The sequence below is a fragment of the Mirounga leonina genome, unplaced genomic scaffold (genome assembly GCF_011800145.1).
Source record: "Mirounga leonina isolate KUSES-001 unplaced genomic scaffold, KU_Mleo_1.0 Mir_197, whole genome shotgun sequence".
Lineage (NCBI taxonomy): Eukaryota > Metazoa > Chordata > Mammalia > Carnivora > Phocidae > Mirounga > Mirounga leonina.
In genome coordinates this window covers 14,547,176-14,568,678 of record NW_023270494.1, presented here as the reverse complement: position 1 = coordinate 14,568,678, position 21,503 = coordinate 14,547,176, and the positions used below count along the sequence as shown (strand labels likewise).

The window sequence follows — 21,503 nt, the reverse complement described above, 5'->3', positions numbered from 1 at the left end:
ATGGAGAAACTGAGTCTCAGAGAGCATTTGTGACTTCTCTAGGGTCACAACTCGAAGCCATGTCTATCTGACCCCTGGCCCCCTCAAGCCAGGTCCTGTGATGGGCTCACCTTGCCATCCTCAGGCTCTGAGAAAGTGTCGGTCTCCTCCTCCGTTGGCATCTCCAGGTCGGACTCCTCGGAGGCGATGGGCACGTGAATGGTCAGGTAGGGGTTGTTGATGAAGTTGAGGTGGTCCAGCTCGATGCTGGGGGGAGAGCCGTCAACCAGGCCCACGTGGTTCAGGATGTGATTGTCCTTCAGGTCCTTGTCGCCCTCATCGGGCGGCGGCTCCTTCTTCTCGTCCTCTGGGGCGCTCTCCCCGGCCTCCCCAGGCTCCCCGGGCTCCCCAAGGCTGAGCATAATTTCCCTGGGGCTCAGGATCTTGCCGTGCAGCAGTCCCAGGAGAAAGGCTTTGGCAAAGCCAATGCCCCACTTGATGCGCCCAATGGCGATCTGCAGGTTGTTCATCTCGCCATCCTCATCTGAGGTGGCCAGGCTGTCGGCACTGAAGGAGCTCAACAGCAGGGCCAGGAAGAGGTTCAGGACCTGGGGAACAGGGGTTGGGAGGAACCTCAGCTCAGCCTCGGGGGCCCCCCCCAAGGGTGCCACCTTCAGCCAGCACCAGGGGCCTCAGGTCTCCAGATCAGACCTACCACAGGTGGGGCATTTGAAAGGATATCACCTACTGGGATCCTCACAACTGCTCGGGGAGGTGAGGAGTGTTACTATCACCCCCACTTTGCAGAAAAAGAAGTAGAGCCTTAGGCACATGATAGGAGCCTGCAAGACCATGGCAGAGGCAGGGTTTGGGGAGGCCCACTGGGTGACAGGGGCTCTTTCTAGGACTCTGTCTTCCACCTCCACTGTTGGGGAAGGCAGAACAAAGAACAGGGCTCTCGTCTTTGAGTTCCCAGGACTTATTGGGACCCTGAATCAGCTGAGCCTTCTTTTCCTGTCTGTTAATAGAGCCTGTGCTCCCCGGTGCTCAGATGCATGTACCCCATTGCTCTGGGAAGGGCATACCCTACTGCTATTCACCCCCTGTTCTCTCCCCGGGATTCCCTGCTCCACCTGGTTTTCTTCCCATTTCCCTACTGAAAGACTTAGGAGGTAACTGGTCTACCCCTCCAGTCTCCAGCCTTATTTTCCAGAGGCAGATGTTTGCTGAGCCTCTCCCATTGTGGTGTCAGGGAGCTCCAACCTAGTAGAGACAGACGTTTGATCAGATACAATGCAGTGGGTTTGCATGGCAGTAGACACTGGGGTGCACATGCTGCTTGGCCTTGAACCCCAGTTTACTAGCGATGTGTCCTGAGGCAAATCATATCGCTGCTCTGTGCCTCCGTTTCCTCATGGGTATTAGTGGGGATGATTCCAGTACCCACCTCCTTGCATTGTTGTGAGGATTAAAAGATCAATATAAGTAGAGCACACAGTAGGCACTCAAAACATGTTGGCTGTTACGTGTGCAAGGACAGAAGGTACAAGGTACAGGAAAGAGTACGATTAACTCTGAGGCCAGCTCAGCATTTTATTAATAAGGAAACTGAGTCCCAGCGAGGTAGCGGGACGTGCCCTATGACATCCAGCACAATCAGGACTAGAATCCAGGTGTCCAGTCATTGCATAACTTTAGAGGATATCATTCATTTAGACTACAATGTGAATGGCAGCCCCAGAGGTTGTACAGTACGGTGGCTGTACCTTCTACCAGGGAACGAGGAGGAAGGTGAAGCCCAGCTGGGGTGGGGGGTCCTGGCACCTGTCAGCCAGAGGCAGGGCCAGGTCTTACTCTGGGGACCTTGGAACAGGGCTGGGTGTGTGAGTGGACATGAAGGAGTAGGGGAGCCTATATGTGTCCACCTTTGACCAACTTCTCTACGTGCCTCTCGCAGCCTGGCTTCTACCGGGGGCCCTCCAAGGTCTTTTTACCATCGCCTTACCTACCGTGTTAGCATAATGTCTTTAAAGTGTGTGTGTATCTATATATACACACTGGGGGAGAAGGTGCTGGGGGGATTCCTCCCCATCTCTCTGCCCCCTAGCTACTTTTCTGCCTTTGCTCCCAACCAATATTTATTGGTCTTTCTTTCCCTTTGTCGGGGGTGGTGGGGGGGAGAGGCATCCAGTTGCCAGAAACACATCTGAGATGGGAATTAACTGCTCTCTGGGTCAGCAGGGTTTGCACACGGCTCCTGCCTGGGACAGAAATAGCTGTCTCAGGCAAGGCGTAGGGAGGAGGCCTGGAGGGAAGGGGGATGGACATCATGTTCCCCCAGGGGCTCTGAGGGGTGGGTTACCTACGCCCTTGTCATTTCCTCTTCTTCTAGTAACCCAGGGGAAGTGCCCAAGTGCCACATGCAGGGATCATGGGGCCCCACACTCCTTGGCAGGATGCCTCAGTGCCCTCTGGCAGACACCAGCTTCCGTGAGGCCTGGGCTGGGGGGGCAGTGGGCGGGGACAGCGCCCAAGGAGCTGCCAGTGCTGCCTCCCCGGGCTGCTCCAGTCCTTCTGAGCAAAGCAAGAGAGCAGAGCGGCAGAGTGGGCTGGGAAGGAGTAGCAGCAGTGTGTGCGTGTGCGTGTGTGTGTTCACACACGTGTGCATGTTCACACACGTGTGCATGCATGTGTGGGGAGTGACACACATGTGACAGGCACACAGAGGCAGTGGAGGGGTTCCAGACTCTGGAGCCAGACTGCTTGGGTTCCAATCCTGTGCAGGTTACTAGCTTCCTGCCCTGAGCCTTGGCTTCCTCATCTACAAACCAGAGAAGAAACAGCACGTCGCGGTCAGGCGGTGGTGAGCATCGGGAGATGGATACACAGAAAGCTCTCAGAATGCTGGACAAATGCACAGAGAGGTCAACTGTCACCGTTGTTACTGCCCCCGTTGACATCGTCATTCTCACCCCCGCTGCTATTACTGATGCTGTTACTGGCGTGACGCAGACCCAGGTTCTAGTCCGGCTCAGTCTCACCCTCGCTGTGTGGTTTGGGGCAGGGGCTCCTCGGAGCGCGGCGCGGACCTGACCTCCCTCCCAGGGTTGGGAGAGCATTAGGGATAACGCATGTAAAGCCCTTTGCACAGGGACGGGCGCAGGGCAGGAGCCCAGTCCTTGCGGAGGGTGGGGTGACACCTAAGGTGAGGACCTGAACGTCACTTTCCACCCCACCCCCTGGCCCCAGCCTTGTAGACCAAGTGCTTTGCTGAGTGCTCAGACCACACGCTGAAGGGGGTCACCACCATTACCATCCCCATTTTCCTCATGAGAAAAATTAAGGCCAGAGAGAGGTTAAATAACGTCTCAAGTTTTCCCAGTCAGTAAGTGGCAAAACAGGGGCTTGCAATGCTTTTGAGTTTACACACGTACAGATGGAAACCCAACAGACCTTTATAGTCATGCTGGGCCCTTAAACTTACCTTCTACTCAGAGCTACCTACCCACCCCAATCCCGCCCCAAAGTTCTGCTGGGGCATCTTCTCTCTCTCTCCCCAGGCCCCAGGCCCTCTCCCAGGGACAGCCAGCTGGGGTTCTCCTGCCTAGCTGTCTCTGGGGGCTCAGGGGAGTGGGGAGTGGATCGAGACCATGTGGGACTGCATGGACCTCATCCATGGGTCTCTTCCTCAGTGGAGGTGACACCCCTCCCCTCCAGCCGACTCCTACCCCCAGCCAGAGCTCAGCGATATCTGAGAAGCGCTGACCCAGCAGCCTAAGGATTCCACCGGCCTTTGCGGAACGTGGGGACGTGCGTCTTCCCAGCACCGCCCCCCCCCTCCCGCCGTTGCTCAGGGCAGCGTCGGCCACGGCAGGGGGCAGCCGGGCACAGGGCTCCTGGCAGAAGTGTCACCCACCCTGAGCAGGGCAGGAGTTGTGGGCGTCAGGATGTGGAGACACGCCACCCCAGGCCCCAGCCACAGAAATGCTGGTCAGCATGAGGGCGGCCTGCACCCCTGCTCCTCATGGGCCCCCCTGCAGCTCCTCCCCTGCACCAGCCCCACAGGGAAGCCCTGAGCCACAGAAAGTGGTAGGATGAAAGCAGTTTATGCCATCTCCCCTCTCCCGGGGCCCAATTCCAGGAACGGAGGAGGGTGAGAGGGTGAGAGAGAGACAGGAGGCTGGGGAGTTCTGATGCCAACCCCGCGTGCCGCCTTCCCGCACCCAGCTGACCACAGAGCAGTCGCTTGTTCAAGGTCACACAGAGCTGGGCCTGGAACGTGGGTCTGTCTGACTCCAGTTATCATGTTACTTTACCCCAAACACTAGGTTTCAACGGTACTACTCACAGCGTCATCTCTGGACCAGCGACAGCTGCGTTGGTTAGAAATGCAGAGTCCCAGGCCCTGGCCCCCAAGCTGCTGAATCAGACTCTGCGGACATGGGGCCAGGAATCTATCTGGGTTTTAAGAAACTCCCAGGTGCTTCTTAAGCAGGTTAAAATTGGAGAGCCCCTGGGTTAAACCATATAAAATTGCCCTTTTGGGTGGGGGAAGTAGAATACGTTACAGTATCATTGATTTCATCCCGTTTAACCACATGCGGCAAAGGCCCTTGAAGGACAGCCCAATTTAAAGGACATAACTGAATGCACATGTTTCGGACGCTTGGGTTTCCTGGCGGTGGGGGCGGGGGGAGCCACCCAGCCGGCCTAACTCACCACTAGGTTGCCGATGACCATGACCATGAGGAAGACTGTGAGGCACATGGCCTGGCCGGCCACCTCCATGCAGTCCCACATGGTCTCGATCCACTCCCCACACAGGATGCGGAAGACGATGAGGAAGGAGTGGAAGAAGTCGTGCATGTGCCAACGGGGCAGGCTGCAGTCGGCCGCGATCTTGCACACGCACTCCTTGTAGCTCTTGCCAAACAGCTGCATGCCCACGACGGCGAAGATGAACACGATGATGGCCAGCACCAGCGTCAGGTTGCCCAGAGCGCCCACCGAGTTGCCGATGATCTTGATGAGCATGTTCAGCGTTGGCCACGACTTGGCCAGCTTGAAGACCCGCAGCTGCGGGGCAGGGGGAGGGTAGGGGCCAAGCAGGGTCCAATGAGGTCCAGGCCCCCCTCCTCCAATGAGGCCCAGCCTCCCCCTCCCACCACCCGGTCCAACCCGAGGGAGCCCCATCCTTAGGAGAAAGAACTCTCCAGAACAACTCAAATCCCCGCCCCATGAGTGATCTGAGGCCTCAGCCTTCCTCTCTGTTAAATGGAAATACTCCTGGGGCGCCTGGGTGGCTCAGATGGTTAAGCGTCTGCCTTCGGCTCAGGTCATGATCCCGGGGTTCTGGGATCGAGTCCCGCATCAGGCTCCCTGCTAGGCGGGGAGCCTGCTTCTCCCTCTGCCTCTGCCTCTCTCTCTCTCTCTGACTTTCATGAATACATAAATAAAACATTTAATAAAAAAAAAAAGATTTTAAATGGGAATACTCCTATCTGATCACCTCATCCTCTTTCTGTGTTCAAAAGAAATAGAGTCCTTATATCTTAAAGATACAGACTGAAGTATTTTACAAGTGACATTATATGTTCAGGATTTGCTTTAACATGCTCCCCCCCCATAAAAAGTAGAGGACAGATGGAATAAGAACCACAGAATGTTGATGGCTGTTGGAATGGGTGATAGGTACACAGAGGTTCAGTATACTTTATATGTTTGTGGATGAATGACAGGTCCCATAATAAAGTTAAAAAAAAAAAGTGTTCCTATGGGGTGGTGGAAAGGATACTAAACCGGACTCCTGATTCCACTACTAATGAGCTTCCTGAGCCCCAGCCTTCAGGTCTGCAATATGGTGCCTTCTCCACTTTCACCCAAGGTCACTAAGGAGTCAAGCCCAAATGTCAGCTCCCAGGGCTCTCATTTTGGCCCCCGGCTGCCCTATGTGATAAGGGAGGGGGCTCTCTTCCTCCCCATTTCCAGTAAGGAAGGTTCTGAGTGGTGGAGTGGCAGAGTGGCATGCACAAGTGCCTTCCTGGCGATCTCTCCCCCCATCTTCCTGCGTACCCCCACCCCGCCCCTCCTCAACCTGGCCCCTGGGCCTCACGCACCAGTCGGAAGGAGCGGAGCACGGACAGCCCTTGCACGTTGGCCAGGCCCAGTTCCACCAGGCTGAGGGTGACGATGATACTGTCGAAGATGTTCCAGCCCTGCTGGAAGTACTCGTAGGGGTCCATGGCGATGAGCTTCAGTACCATCTCTGCTGTGAAGATGCCGGTGAAGACCTGCAGGGTGGGGGGCGCCCCACATCGCAGAGCCTCAGGGAGCACAGGGCCTTGAGGGTCGCCCCCCCCCCCAACTCCCACCTCCTGGCAGAGCCCTGAGCGGGGTCAGGCAGTGGTACCTGTGGCCCACATGTGTGCGTGCGTGAGTGGAATGGCCCTGCCCCAGGGCACAGTGGGTACCACCCTGAGGGAGGCCTGAACCCATCCGCTTCTGGCCTTGTGCCCATGGGCCAGTCATTCACTTCTTGGGGGCCTCCCCCCAGTCATAATATTTAGCACTCATACAGCCCTTTGCGGTTCACGTGATGACCTCACTGGAATGCCAATTTCTACGTAGTTGGGAGTGATGGTCACTTGTCCCAGAGATGAGAACGTTGAGACTCTGAGAGTAAGCGGCAAGTGCTTGCTCACGCCACCCATATGGGAATGAGTCAGACCTCAAACCCAGGTCTTGGGGTGCTTAATTCAGTCTTCCTGTCTCTACACCCTACCCTCTCTACCCTGATTGGCAGAACTCAGCAAACCTTGGTGGACTCAGAAGTCTAGGGTAGGGGCCAAAAGGGGGCAAGATCAGGGATCCAGGAGAAGGCCAGAGCTGCCCTCCACAAGCCGGGCGCAGGGGTGTAAGGGTTTCCTAGCCTGTGAAAGCTCCCTGGGCACAGCCCCCCTCCTGCCGGGCACCAGCTGCCCTGGTCCACAGCTTGCCCGGGCACATGCTGAACCCCACCCAGGAGCTGTCCCTGGCCATAGCAGGTGCCCAGACGGCAGCAGAGTGCGGGCAGGGGTGGGCAGGCGGTGGGCAGGTGGCAGGCTGGGCCCATCACGCACAGCCCGGCAGCTGCACTGTGAGTCCAGAGCACACGCTTGTCCCTCCAGCCCAGCCTGGCATGGCTGCCTTAGACATCTCCATGGGATAGAAGTGCCTGCCTCACAGGCTGGGAGTCCAGGGTCTGATGCCCACACCACCCATATCATCCTCATCCTGCCACAGACCCCCAAATCTTATTCTCCTTGGGCTCTCCTCACCCTCAGGGTGGTGGGGGGAGCATCTGGCCCATTTGCCATCTGGAAACATTTCTAAGGGAATGGGGAAGGGCAGGGCAGGGCTGGAGGATGAGGCGGCTTTTTCCCTTTGTCAGGCTCCGCGGGGCTGGAAACGAGGTGATAATGCTCCTAATGGGCAGGGATAAGCAGGCGGATCAGTGCATGTCAACAATAGCTGGGCAGGAAAGGCCGCCGCCCAGAGCTGGCCTGGCCACGCTCGAGAAATGGTAGTGGGCAGGGCGCTGGGGTTGGGGGACTATGCCCAGGGGGCCTCTTGGGCCTGGGTGCCCAGGGCTATATGCCCCCACTTTCAGGTCCCTTGGTCCCTCTTAGGCCCACATCAACCTCTGAAAGTGAAGACCTGTCACCCATGCCCCCACTCCCCCACCTCTGCCTCCAGGGCCTGGCCTGGACCCCAGACCTCCTGAGTCCTAATTTTAAAATGTCTAGCACCTCATTCCCATTCTCTCTGCCTCCAAATACCCTAAAACCCAAATTCCACATCCCATGGGTCACCCCATGTACCTCCCGTGTATCTCAACTCCTGCCCCCCATATACTGGGAGAGAATAAGCCCAGCTTGTCCCCATATGCCCCCCAATAGTGCCCCGTATTTCCGCACAGCCCAGATGGCCCCATAGGGCCCTGTGGCCCTTCTCTCTCCTGTCCTGCCTGGGAGTGACACCTCTCCCTGTCCCCTCCCTACCAGGTTGCCCACAGTGAGCACGTTGTCAAAGTGCTCTGTCATGGGGTAATGCTCCATGGCCATGAAGAGGGTGTTGAGCACAATGCAGATGGTAATGCCCAAGTCCACGAAGGGGTCCATGACAATCAGGTGGATGATGCTCTTGAACTTCATCCATGGGGTGCAGCAGTTCCATATGAGCACTTTGTGGGCACACTTGTACCACCACGGTGGGCACTTCTGGTGGGCCTCTTCCAGCTCTGGGAGTAGGGTAGAAACACAGGGCAGCGTTGAGTGACCTCCTCCAGAGGTCTCCAAAGTCCTCTAGGCCCTCCCAGTCCTTCCTGGCACAAGGAAGGGGAGGGGGACCTGAGAAGGGGACCAGATCTCTTCCATGTCAGATTTCCTTCTTCCTTTGCTTCCTCCTCCCCTTCTCCTCCCTCCTCCTATTTCCCTCGCTCCCCCCTTTCCTCTCATCCATCCACACACCCATGTCTCTTCGCATTCACTGATCTTTCAGCCCATCCATCCATCCATCCATCCATCCATCCATCCATCCATCCGTGTTTGTGTCTATCCACCCTGTCCTTGTTACCTTATCCTGTTCTTTCCCTGGCACTTGTAGGGCAGTATGGGGATTTGAGGGAATCTGGGACTCTACCTGGGCAGAGTTTGACCTTTGGCCTTTAACTTCTGTCCAGAAGACATTTGAGGAGCAGGATTTCCAGTTTCCAGAACCCTGGGCCTTCCTGGTTAGTATGATCCTCCTGTCCTTCCCCATTGCCTTGGCAGCCCCCGAGGTCCTCCCCTGGAAGCCCCCAGTTCCCATAGCAGCCTGGCCTTGCAGCCAGAACTGGGCCAGGCTAAGCCAGCATTATATTCCTCACGGCCATTTCTTCGATACCTATATGAAGTTACTGTCCTTCCGAAGCTGGGCCCAGCCAGGCCCCACCTGCCCGCCCCCCGCCCAGGAGCCCGAGTGGCCTGATGGGCAGGATGAGCAGAGGAGGATGTCCAGAGGGGTGTCAAGCACTCACCTTCCATAGCGTCTGAGATAGCGCTGTCTGCACTGCAGCTCTGCCGGGGAGGCCCCTTCTCCCCCAGCGATGTGTCTAGGCTGCCGTTGCAGTCTTTGCCGTGGGCTGGGTCCCCATCTGCCTCCCCGCCTTCCAGAGCCTGGGCAGGCTTGGCCTGTGGATCAGCAAGGATGGTGGGCACGGAGTCCATCCTGGAGCCCGGTGGATGGACTAACGGACCCTCAGAGCTTCTTTCCAAGTCCTGAGCCTGGTGCGGTTCGGGGGGTGACCTCGGGGGTGACGGGACTGACAGGGTAGGGACCAAAGTGACTGAAGACCTTCATCCCTGAAGACCCACAGCTCTCGGAAGCCTGGACTGACCCTACGCTCCAGGAGGTGGTGAGGAAATGGGCGGCTTTACGCCAGGACCTCCCCAGGACCCACCTCTCCCTCAGCACGGGCCCATATCCCGCCCAGAAAGAATCACAAGACCATAGATATTTGAGCTGGAAGGTCACTTCAGGTTTAACTACTCCAGATGCCTTGTTGTTTATCGGGACACTGAGGCACAGAGCTGCGGATTACTCTTTCCACTGCCTGGATGCCTCCCATCCCCGCAAAGCCCCCAGCCTGGGGCCTTGTGCTCACCCTGCCTTGCAGCCCCTACCCCATGCCTCTCCCTCACCCTCAGCCTGCCCGGGAGAACCCAGGCTGAGGGCTTCCTCTCCCTGAGTGCAGACCTTCCCCAGCTCCTCCTGCTGCTTTTTGAATTTCTCCAGCATCTGCTGAAACTCTTCTTCTTTCTCCTGATCCTCGGCCAGGGTGGCCTCGTTCTGCTCTGCATACGCCATGGCCACTACCGCCAGGATCAGGTTAATGAGGTAGAAGGAGCCCAGGAAAATGATGACCACGAAGAAGATCATGTAGGTCTTGCCAGCAGCTCGAAGGGTCTGGGAGGAGGGGGAGAGGGAGAGGGAGCGTCCCATGGCCCCCTGCCTGCTTTCACCCACCACCCCTCGCCACACACCCACTGCCCAGATAGGTAGACAGGGAGGGTCGCTCACAGAGCCTGGCGATTTGAGGACCTTGAGGCAGGGGATAGCCATCCTTGGCCGGCTAAGCCACATTCTGGGGAGCTTCAAAATATACACTTGGGACCCAGACTTTCCTGGTCTCCTGGCTCAGAGAGCCCTAGGACCTGAGACAGACATCTTGAGATTAGAGAGCCAGGATTAAAAAAAAAAAAAAAAAAAAAAGTGAACACGGGCTTTGGGGTCAACTTGAATCCTACCGTTGCTACCGTGCCTGGCATCTAATAAGAGCTCAACAAATAATAGTTGCCATTATTATTATTATCATTAATATCATCAGTGTTGGAAACATTACCAGGGACCAGAAGGCACTGCGGCTCCAGACGCAACCTGCCTACCATGCAAACGGTAGAAGCTAAATAATTGTGTAGGGGCACGGTTGAATTTCTAAGCTACCCTCCTGGTTGCTGTGAGGCCTGGGGGGTCTGTGCCAGGCCCAGATCTCAGCGCTTAAGGCGAAGGTGGCAAAGGAAGAGAAGGCTGTGGCCAGATGTGGGCAGGTCCCCAGTGTCAGAGGCCTCCGAGAAGCTGTCTGCAGGGGCGCTGACGGGGGTCTCAGGGAGGAGGGGGCCTTGTTACAGGTCCGGCCATGCCCTGAGGAGGCTGTGGGGCTGGGGCCAGGTGGCGGGGGGGCTTCGAGCAGGGCGGGGGCAGTCGTACCAGCTGGAAGAGGTTCTCCCAGTAGTCCTGGGTCATGAGGCGGAAGAGGGCCAGGAAGGCCCAGCTGAACGTGTCGTAGCTGGTGTAGCCGTAGTTGGGGTTCCGCCCAGCCTTGATACACTCGTAACCCTCGGGGCAGTGCCTGTGGATAAAACGGGCTGCTGGCTTTAGGGAGGGAAGAGAACTCCAGCCAAGCAAAAGATGGGGGGAATCCCAAGAGGAAAAATCCTATAGTTCTGTCCACGTCCCCCAAACAGGGAAGGGTCCCATTCACGTCCACGGGTTTTCCTTACCTTCCCCTCCACCCCACGTCCTTGTCCCTAGTCAGCTCCCGACTCCTGACACCCCTGGGACACCTCTTCCCAGCCGCCCGTATCACTCACCCAGCATCGCTGCTGTTCCCACAGAGCAGGGCGTCATTGGCACCCTCCAGGAAATAGAAGTTCCCTTTGGGAGTCAGAGGCCACAGAGGAGACGTGTCACCCACGTGGACACATTGTGGACCCTCGCACTCACTGCACGCCTGGGGGCACATCTGTGTGCATCACATGCAGCAAATGGAGGCTCTCTGGCTGCCCCTGTCCCTCCTTTAAGGTCTTTGGGTAGATGCCTTTCAGGGAGCCCAGCTGCAAGCTGTGTCGGCTCAGTGCCTCGGGTGTGTGGCTGGGCGGTCAGGACGCAGCAGGGGCACAGAGGGCCGGCCCGCCGGCGTGTGCGTTTGCACGCGGCTACTGCACGTCTGTGTGGGACGCCCGACTGAGGGGTGAGCAGGTGGGGGGAGAGCTGGAATCCAGGGGCCAGGTTGAAGAAGGGGTACTCTTTCCTAATTAGCCAGAAGGCCTTGTATGGACTAACGGTGGCTGCGTGAAAACGTGTGGCTGTGTGTGTGTCTGTGGAGTATGGGGTGTGACCAGGTGAGTCCATGGGTGGCGGGTGGTGGCCCTGCCAGGGTGCCAGGAGGTCATGTTATGGGGGAAAATAAGGGATGTGTTGGTTAGGGAATGGGGACGATGGGCCGCTGCTTTTCATAGAGAAAGCCGGAGGATTTTCAAAGCCATGGGGCATTCATTGTCACGCTCACCCTTTGAGAAAGGCATTTTTTTGTTAAAGATTTTATTTACTTTTTTGAGAAAGAGAGCGCGTGCACGGGAGCATGCACAAGCAGAGGGGAGGAGGAGGGAGAGAGTGGCAGACAGAGGGGTATAAGCGGACTCCCTGCTGAGCAGGGCACCCCATGCGGGAATCGATCCCAGGACCCTGGGATCATGACCTGAGCCGAAGGCAGACGCTTCACCGACTGAGCCACCCAGGCGCCCGAGAAAGGCACTGTTGCCTCAGTTTTAGAGGTGAGGGTTCTGAGGGTTAGGGAGACCACGTGACTTGTCAGAGGTTCCCCAAGCTGGTAAGCGATGGATTTAAGCTTCGGTGCCCCCTGCTGCTTATCCCGTGTGAGGGGCTGCCCTAGGGGCTGGGACAGATCCCCCCGGCCTCCCCAGCCTGCGCTCTTACCTTCGTCACTGATGTAGGCATCCCAGTCAAAGGTCGAGTTGCTGGCCCAGCTCTCATGGCTGTTCCACGTGCCATTGCCGTTCCACGTGTCATTGCCGTTCCACGCGTCGTTGCCGTTCCACGTGTCGTTGCCGTACCACGTGTCGTTGCCGTACCACGTGGTGTTGGTGTCATTGAAGGGCGGGGGCCAGCGCACGCACTTCTGCCTCAGGTTTCCCATGAAGAGCTGCAGCCCCACCAGCGCAAAGACACTCAGGCAGAAGACGGTGAGGATCATCACGTCCGACAGCTTTTTCACGGACTGGATCAGGGCCCCCACAATCGTCTTCAGCCCTGACCAGAGGGAGGGTGAGGGTAGGGGTTTCGCAGGGTGAGAGCTCCCTCTCCTATCCCCTCAAGGCTTTGCCTACACATCTCCTTCAAGGCTTGATATATGAGGGGCACCACTTCCCTGAAGCCTCCCCAAATGAGCCCACCCCTCTCCCATCTCATCCTTGATGTGGAGCCTTTGAATGGCCACAGAATCTCGGCCACTAGAAGAGTAAGCTATAAGGACTTTCCAGGTTGTTGCCTGACTTGTAGAGTAACACACAGGCCCACGGTGGAGTTGAATGTCACCAGGTCAACACTCCCAAACTGTGTTCTACACAACACTGATCTCCCCAGCTGTGCCCTTAAAAGAAGGGGTTCGATAAATGTTTGGGAAAGGCTCAGTTCTAGATTCTGCTCTTGGAGCATGACTGTAGATTAGCCTATCAAAGGCTCTGACAAGTCCTGCAGAAACAAACACACACTTTAATACCACATTTTCTTAACTTACTTGACAACAGAACCCTTTTTCTTATAATGCCTATTAACACCCAAGGAACAGCAGCTCTGGACTGAGCTGGAGATCTTATTGCAACCTGCCCCTTTGGACAGACAAAGGCATAGAAACTCTTAAAGACTTCCAGGGATGGATTCCCATCATTTATGGAAGAGCTGTAACTTTTTCTTTGGGCCTAATCAGAGTGTCTCTCCCTTCCATATCAGTTCATTTCCTTTCCTTTTTTTTTAAGGTTTTATTTATTTATTTGACAGAGGGAGACATAGTGAGAGAGGGAACACAAGCAGGGGGAGCGGGTGAGGGAGAATCAGGCTTCCCGCCGAGCCGGGAGCCCCATGTGGGGCTCGATCCCAGGACCCTGGGACCATGACCTGAGCCGAAGCAGACACTTAACTGACAGAGCCCACCCAGGCAACCCAGTTCATTTCCTTTTCTTATCCTGATGTGGAAAACAGGGGCTCAGCAGCTGCCTTATCAAAACCCTCCAAGCTGGGAGGATGCTGGAAGCGTGGTGTTGAGGACCGTGGCCTTCACTCGGTGGCCAGAGAGCAATATGGCCTTTGGAAAGCACTTCCTCTCCCAGGGCCTGTCAGGGTGTCACCTTCCTCAGCCACAGTTTGAGGGCATTGGACTAGGGGAAAATTATGGTACTTTCTAGCACTCAGACCTAATCCCCCTCCTCCCAGGGTCCATCTCTTTTCAGACCGTCTTTCTCTCCTTTCGTGAACCTTGTCTGGTTTCTCCATGTGCTTTTTTGAGGACCTGGGTTTTCAGGATTCTATTTATTTCATGTTTCTCGCTGCATTACTTTGGAATTGCCCTGGCCTGACTGCTCAGTGGGTATGTGGCATGTTCCTTATTGAGCCCTCGGGGCCGGCACGTTCCATCACTCATTCCCTTTGTCTCTCCCTAGTGGAGTTCTCTGCTCTGCCCAGTCTGCTCATTTTATTTAACACACATCCATGCACATTTAATCCTCGTAACAGCCCAATGAGTGGGACTATTATTATGCACATTTTATAGAGGAGGAAACTGAGTCATAGGCAGGTTGAACCACTTGCCCGAAGTCCAAGTTAGGAAGTGGTGGAGATGAGACTTGAGCTCAAGAAGTCTGGCTCAGGGTCTGTGCTCTAACCACCTTGCTGTGCTGCCTCTCGGACGCCCATCCTCCAGCCTCCAGCCCCTGCTCCTCCCTGGCCATGGGGTCCCCCCAACTGTGTCCAGGTTTTGGTGTGAGAGTGTTGTGACCCTGGGTCAGGCTCCTGGACCTGAGTGTCAGGTTCCAGGCCTGGGCATTGGTGGGGGGAGGCCCGCTGGCTCAGGCAGAGGGTCCCTGCACCTTCCCAGTACCTGGGATGACCGTGATGGTTTTCAGGGCCCGCAGCACCCGGAAGGTTCTCAGGGCTGAGATGTTGCCCAAGTCCACAAACTCCGTCAGGTACCTGGGCAGGGGGGTTGGGGTGAAGGCTGTGTCAGAGTCGGGAGTGGATGTGAGGGCAGAAATCACAGCTTCTCTAGGCCCGGAATGAGGATTGCTGAGGAATCCTTGTGGTTGGGGTAACCACAGGGGTTGGGGGGGGAAGGTCAGGTCAGACCCCCCAAGGTTCCTCTCGGGTCCTGAGAGCTGGGGAAGACAGTGCAGGAGTTTTTCTGGGCGTGGGGGTGGCAAGGGTAGAGGCCTGTGGGATTGGGGTCCAGCCCTGTTGCCTGTGGCTGCACACGGCATGTGGAGGCTCACGGAGGGGGCATCAGGAGAGCCTCCCCGCCAGACCCCAGCAATGGCAGCTCGCCGCACCCCTGCCCGTCACCCCCGCAGTCCGCCCCTCCCAGAGGGTCAGCCCCCTCAGCTGCCCTCTTTGAGGCCTGGCACCCTTCCCTCACCCTCCTCCACCTCAGGATGCCCTCCAGGCCCTGCTCACGCCATGGTGATGACGCTGAAGTCCAGCCAGTTCCAGGGGTCCCGGAGGAATGTGAAGTTGTCAATGCAGAAGCCCCGGGCCAGCATCTTGATGAGGGACTCAAAGGTATAGATCCCCGTGAATGTGTACCTGGTCGGGAGAGTGTGCCCAGGGCCAGGGGTGGTGAGGATGGACCTCCCAGGAGGGAGGTCACAACAATGAAATATGCCGCCCGGGGGGTTGAGGATATTGGTGAGAGTGACAGTGTGCACCACCCTAGGGTCTTACGGTGTTGGTGGGGGGGGACAGTTGCAGTGTGTGTCTTCCTGGAAGTGCCACTTGGGGCATCCTTGGGGTGCAGACCCCTGGGGTGGGCTGTGTCCCAGACCCGGGCGGGGTGGGGGGAGGGGGCCTCTGAGGAGGAGGAGACTTACTCCACGTGCTTGGACCAGGAAGGCGGGTTGCTCATGGTCATGAACACACAGTTGGTCAGGATGGTGATCATGATGAACATGCTGAACAGCGTCAGGGGGAGGGTCAAGGAAAGTGAGGGAGCAGCAGGTGGGGAGGGGAGGTGGGCGGAGGGCCTCCTCGCCTACAGCACCTGGCTTTGCCCGCCCCTAACCCCTTCTTGCCCCTGCACTCGCCCCACTTGGGCAGGATATGAGTGGATGAGCACTTTGATGGCGCAGCGTCTGATGATGCTGAAGGGGCTCAGCATGTAGAGGGCGGGCGTAGCAGAGAAGCGGAAGATGGCCTTGCCCTTGTTAAGGACGATGAAGGTCTGTGGCAGAGAGAGTGCTGTGAGGTCTAGGGACAGGCAGACAGACGGATGATGGACAGGCAGGGAGAAGAAACCCTACCGGGTCCAGACCTTCTTGTCGCTGTAGTAGGGGTCCAGGTCCTCCAGGGGGATGCCGATGACCTCCGGTGGGGGGTCCCCGTAGATGAGGGGCAGGTTCTTGCCGGCCTCCAGGTCGCTGCGCGGCTTTCTTTCAGACTCCTCGATCTCCATCTGCTTGTTCCGCTGCTGCCGGGCCTCCTCCTCCTGCACCCGCCGCTCTATGGCTGCCAGGGACTCCCGGGTGAAGGGGCGCAGGCTCTCAGGGCCCAGAGGCACCAGGGTGGGCAGAGATGAGCTGGCCATTCTCGCATCCTGGGCTCGGCGGCTGGGAGGGTGGCGGGTCGCCGGGGCGGCTGCAGTGTGCCGCCCCCCGGGTGCTTGGCGGCTCCCCCGCCCTGGGCCTGCTGTCTGCTACTCACCTCCTGCCTGCCCCGGGGCCAGGCCGGGGTGGTCAGCGCGCAAGGCCTGTCGGGACTGGGAGCTGTGCCTGCAGGGCCTGGGTGCTGGACACAAGAGCATCACCCCCGGGCCTGCACCACACTCTCCCCAGCAGGGGGTTGGCTGCCCTTGGGACCCACAGCAAACCCACCAGGTCCTCTTCGGTGCTGGGGACTTGGGGCCAACGCCCCAGTGCCCTCCACCGCTTCCTGGGCCCAAGCTCCAGAACTGTGCGGCGTCGGCCTGTGGGGACAGAGAGAACCACAGCTGGCTACGCTCAAGCGGCCTGAGGCCGGCAGCGAGGCGGACAGGACTCAAAGGTGACAGTGCAGGCGGCCCCAAGGATGGCTCAAGATGAAGGGCCTGGTGGGAGCAGCCTAAAGCAGGAAGGGCAGGTGGATTTCGTCTTAAGGGCTGCTGTGGGCTGCCTAGAACTGCGGGCAGACCCCATCGAGAAAGGAGAATGTAGCCAATCTGCCTGTATTTGCCATCCCTGGCCTGGAGGGAAGGGGAAAGAAAGATGGGGGGGCGGCCCACCCTGTCCTGAGCCTTGGGGAAGCATGATGTTGGGCGAGGAGAGGGAAGAAGGAAGGGACCCAGGCTCTGCAGAGGGTCCCACCAGCTCCCTCCCACGGAACTTGTGGGATCTAACCCGTGTGAAAGCAGAGGGGCTGGAGCAAAAGGATGCAAGCTGTGTGTGTGCAGGGGGGAGGGTGGGGGCATGTCAGGAGAGCCTACAGATGCCACTGAGGAAGAGGAGGACACAAAGGCAAGGTCATGGGGACAAAGGCATGGGAGTTTCAATGGCGGGGCAGGGCTAGAGGTTCCAGGGACTGTTTCTGGCTGGTGGTCCCTGTGTGGACTGGGTGGATAAAGGCGCACCCACCCGGAGCTTCAGAGGCCTGTGAGAACAGTGTGGACTGTCCCTTGGCCTCTCCTGATGGCCCCGCTGCTGCCCAGCCCTCCTGAGCCCATTCCCAGTGGAGGTGGTGGGTCACTTATCCGCAAGGCCCTGGGGAATGACCCACATCAGCAGGCAGGCACATGGGGACCACGGCAGCCCAGTCACCCGAGCCACTGCAAGGCCTGCCCGCATGGACACCCCAGAGCCAGCTCTCCACCAAGGGGGCTCAGGCAGACCCCGTCAGAGGCTCCCAGGGCTCCACGTGAGGGCGGCCCTTTCTCGGCGTGCAGCGTCCCTGCCCCGGCCAGCACAGCACTTCCCCGGGCTTGGTCAACAGGTGGGGAGGGCGGCCCAGGGAGAGGCCAGAGCCATTGGGCGGAGCCGGCCACGCCCCCCTGCCTGGCGGCCCAGCTGCTCCCTACCATCACCCAGGGAGTCGTGTTTCCAGGGGGATGACTCTGCTCATCCCTGCTGAGCCCGTCCCTCAGCTGCTCCTCCGCCCCGTCGTGGGCGTGGGAGCGTGCGTGTGCGAGAGCACACATGTACACACACCCACACCCCCCCCATCCTACCCTGCCGCTGGCCACACACCTTCCCGCCTTCATCCCATCCCCGGCCCCACAGACATGCCCATACACAAGATGGCCCTGCAGAGACCCCACGGCTGCTGGGCGCCCTCCCAGTTCACAGGCCTCGCTTGGCAACAATCCTCTGGCCTGATGCTGCCCACTCTGCCCTTAACGGGGCCCCAGGTGGGACGACGGAGAACCAGAGACAGCACTCGTGGAAGCTACACTGGCTGGAGTCCCTGCAGGCCCCCAGCGCACGAAGTCTTCAAAGCTCTAAGGTCAGCAGTAATTCATGCCCTGCTTGCACGAGGGTCTGTTGGTATCCGTCTCCCCCGCCAGACTCCACACAGCCTGGGGTTTGGGGTCATCACTGCATCTGGTGCCTGGCACGTTGGCACATGTCTGTTTAGAGATTGCTGCCTGGCCCCCGCCTCTTCCTTCCCCTGGGCTCTCCCCGCCCCGGGCTCCAGACCCACAGACGGCACAGCCGGCTGTGTGAACTCCTCCTGCTGAACCCAGCCGGCCCCAGGCAGACTCTGCATCTCCCCCTTCAAAATCTGCACTTCCTCCCAAATTCCTCTCCCACCCTCTTCACCGGCCTTGAAGGCCCTTCATGTCTGGCTGTCTTGTCATGAGAGGGAGAAAGCGCTGTCCCTGGCTAGGCCAGTTGAGGCATGGTTTTGGCTGGTGGTACACCTGGTCCATTCCCAGGTCCAGCACCCACAAGGCTCTCCATCCTTCAGGCTCTTGCTCCTTCATCGCCCCTCACCCGCTCTGTCCAGATCCCCCCCACCTGCCTCCCTGCTTCCCACTGGGCTCCCCGGTAATCCACCATCCACATTTCTGAAATCACAAATCTGATCAAACCTGCGTTCTCCTTCAGTGGCTTCTTACTGCTTAGTAGCGTGTCCACACCCTTCCACCTGGCTCCCCAGGCTCGCCATGACCCCATCCCTACCTTATCACCTCCCCTGCCCCGCACGTACCCACCCTCTGGCCGTGCCATCTCCATCCTCACAAATGGGCCAAGCTGTTTTACAACCCCCCCCCCAGGCCTTTGCTTATGGTCTGCTTGCCTCCTGGGGCACCCCTCCTTTTTGTCACCCCAGAGAACTTTAATTTGTCTTTCTAGACTCAACCTACACAAGAACCACTGCTTCCAGGAAGCCCTCCCTGGGCACCCTGGCTGAGTGGACTTCTCCTTTGTACCACCCAAGTACCTAATACTGAACAAAAGGGTTTTGTGTGTGTGTGTGTGTGTTTTAAGATTTTAAGTAACTTTACCCCCAATGTGGGGCTCGAACTCACAACCCTGAGATCACAAATCGCACGCTCTACCAACTGAGCCAGCCAGATGCCCCATAAAAGGTTGTTGAGTGAATGGATGAGTGAATGAATGAGAGGAGCCCTCCACCTTTGCCCCCTTTCTCCTGTAAGCACACCCTGAATCTAAATCATGACCAGAGACCACATCTCCTCTGATATCCCCTCTCCTCACTTCCTACCTCTCAGCTCACAGTCAAGTGCCCGTTGCTGTGATCCTTGGGCTTCTTCTGGCCTTCACCCCTTGTGCCTGCACTTTCTCCCTCTCCAACAGAACCCTCTGACTTGCCCAGCTCAAGTATAAGTGCCATCATCACAATCCCTCCTCGAAAATACTCTCAACTCCAGCCTCCTCTCTCCTTCCATCGCACTCATCTGGGGAAACCGCAGCCCCCCCATCCCAGTTGTGCCGTTCCTGGGTCAGCCCCTGCGCGGCTGGATGCTGCTGGAACAAAGGCGGGGCCGGGCTGGGGTCACAGTTGACGTCGTGGTTACAAACGCCACGTGTGCCCTCACTTTTGCCCTGGGGGTGCAGGTTTCTCTGGCGGCTTCACTTCTCCACTTGGTGACAAAACCATCCCATGCCTTCTCTTCTTTCCTCCAACCCCCCACACTCCTCCCCAGGGTGCTCCCAGCCAGTGACTTTGCCTCAGCCTTCAATAAGAACATAGCATCACACCCCATTTCACTGACAAAACCATCTTCGCTGCCCCCTGCCCCCGCCATCCTGCTAAACGGAAGACGGGGAATCACCAAAGGCCAGGCCTTCCACGTGGGCTCGGTCCCGACCCCTCTTGCCTTCCCAAGGATCTCATTCTCTAGTTATCGTCTCTCTACCACCGTGAACTTCTTCCTGTCTATGACCAGGCTCTCCTATCGTGATAATAATGGCGGTCGTGACAGAAACCGCCCTCCCAGCCTCACTCCTCCCTTCATCTATTGCCCCATTTTTCTGTTTCCCTTCATGGAGAAACTTCTTAGAAAGTGTCTACACCAGCTGTCTTTACTTCCTTACCTTTTGTTCACTCTCCAGCCCATTCCAACCTGGCTTCTATCCCCCCACTCAACTGAAATGGCTTTTGTCAAGTCACTGGCACCCTCTTTGCTGCCAAGTCTGCCGAACACGTTTCTGTCTTCACCTCCCTCAACCTCTCAGAAGCATTCAACCCAGTTGGCCGCAGCCCCCTTCTGGAAAGGTTCTATTCACTCAACCTCCATGAGAGCACGTCCATGGTTTCCCTCCTACCTCTCTGGCTGCTTCTTCTCAATTTCTTTGCTTGTTCCTCTTTCTCTGCCCAATCTCTAAAGTTTCTCAGGGCTCAATCTGGGTCTGGATGGCATCATTCCTAGGACTGTAAATAGTGTTACAGGAATAGCATCACTTCTCCTTTGAACTCCAGACTGATGTATGCAATTACCAACTGGACGACTCCATGTGGATAGCTAAGAGGTATCCCAACCTACAGTATCTGGGATGAAGCATTTGTGCTCTTCAACTGGTCCAACCCATAGTCTTCCTCAACCCAGAAAATGTCCATCCATCCATCTGGTTGCTCCAGTCAAATATCAGGGTGCCTCCCTGAGTGCTTTTTTCCCTCACCTTCTACATCCAGCCCATCCAAAGTTCCATTAATACCATCTCCAAAATATACATGACCTCCACCTTTTCCCCCTGGGCCATATCACAATAATCTCTTGCAATAGCCTGTTTCCTGCTAACCGCTTTTGCCCTGCCCTCTGCAAATCCGTTCCATAGAGCAGCCAGTGATCTTTTAAAAACAAGAAACTAATCATGTTGTTTCTTCTGCTTAAATTTCTCCAGCAATTTCCTGTTGTGCTTAGAACAAAACCTAAATGTCTTACTGTGACCTACAAGGCCCAGGCGATCCAGTCCCTGCCGCCCTCTACACCCCTGTCTCCTGATTCCTCCCTGTTCCCTCTGCCCCAGGCCCGCTGACCTCCTTCCAGCTCCTGGACCACTGGGCTCATGCCTGCCTTTGGCCTTTATCCAGCCCTCTGCTCCCCTCCCTCTTCACCTGGCTCTTCCATCTCACCCCCCAGTCAAGGCTCAAATGTCTCTTCTCCAAGTGGCTTTCTCCTTCTTTACTCTCTATCAGTCCCCTGTGTTTTCCTCGACATCATATGTCATCATTGGTAATTACTTAAACAAGTAATTTGCCTAATTTATTTGTCTGTGTCCTCCACTAGACTGAAATGCCAAGAGGGCAGGAGCTGTCTGTCTAGCTCACTATAGCCAGTCCTAGGACTGGGCACACAGTAGGCACTCAATACGTGTTTGCTGAAAGAATGAGTGGAGAAAGACTTGGATACAGACCTTTCCAGGCATAAAATGGATTCCTATACATTTCATTCATCCATCCATCCATCCATCCATCCATCCATCCATCCATCCATCCATCCATCCATC

General features: G+C 57.1%; 1 protein-coding gene across 2 annotated transcripts in view; it reads right to left on the bottom strand.

Annotated features, from left to right (window-relative positions):
• The window catches only part of SCN4A (sodium voltage-gated channel alpha subunit 4), a 42,563-nt gene that overhangs the window by 12,007 nt on the left and 9,053 nt on the right, over positions 1-21,503 (bottom strand). The window contains exons 2-15 of one of the 2 annotated variants that reach the window (XM_035026290.1): positions 15,872-16,522; positions 15,663-15,781; positions 15,432-15,521; positions 15,019-15,147; positions 14,450-14,541; positions 12,274-12,606; positions 11,148-11,211; positions 10,765-10,906; positions 9,754-9,963; positions 9,035-9,188; positions 8,019-8,257; positions 6,096-6,269; positions 4,699-5,055; positions 111-587 (exon numbers count right to left, since the gene is read on the bottom strand). In XM_035026290.1, coding sequence (XP_034882181.1) covers positions 111-587; positions 4,699-5,055; positions 6,096-6,269; positions 8,019-8,257; positions 9,035-9,188; positions 9,754-9,963; positions 10,765-10,906; positions 11,148-11,211; positions 12,274-12,606; positions 14,450-14,541; positions 15,019-15,147; positions 15,432-15,521; positions 15,663-15,781; positions 15,872-16,144 — 2,853 coding nt within the window. In that variant the 5' untranslated portion in view covers positions 16,145-16,522. Of the gene's footprint in view, positions 1-110; positions 588-4,698; positions 5,056-6,095; positions 6,270-8,018; positions 8,258-9,034; positions 9,189-9,753; positions 9,964-10,764; positions 10,907-11,147; positions 11,212-12,273; positions 12,607-14,449; positions 14,542-15,018; positions 15,148-15,431; positions 15,522-15,662; positions 15,782-15,871; positions 16,523-21,503 lie in introns of those variants that run through there. The other variant, XM_035026291.1, reaches the window with a different exon arrangement.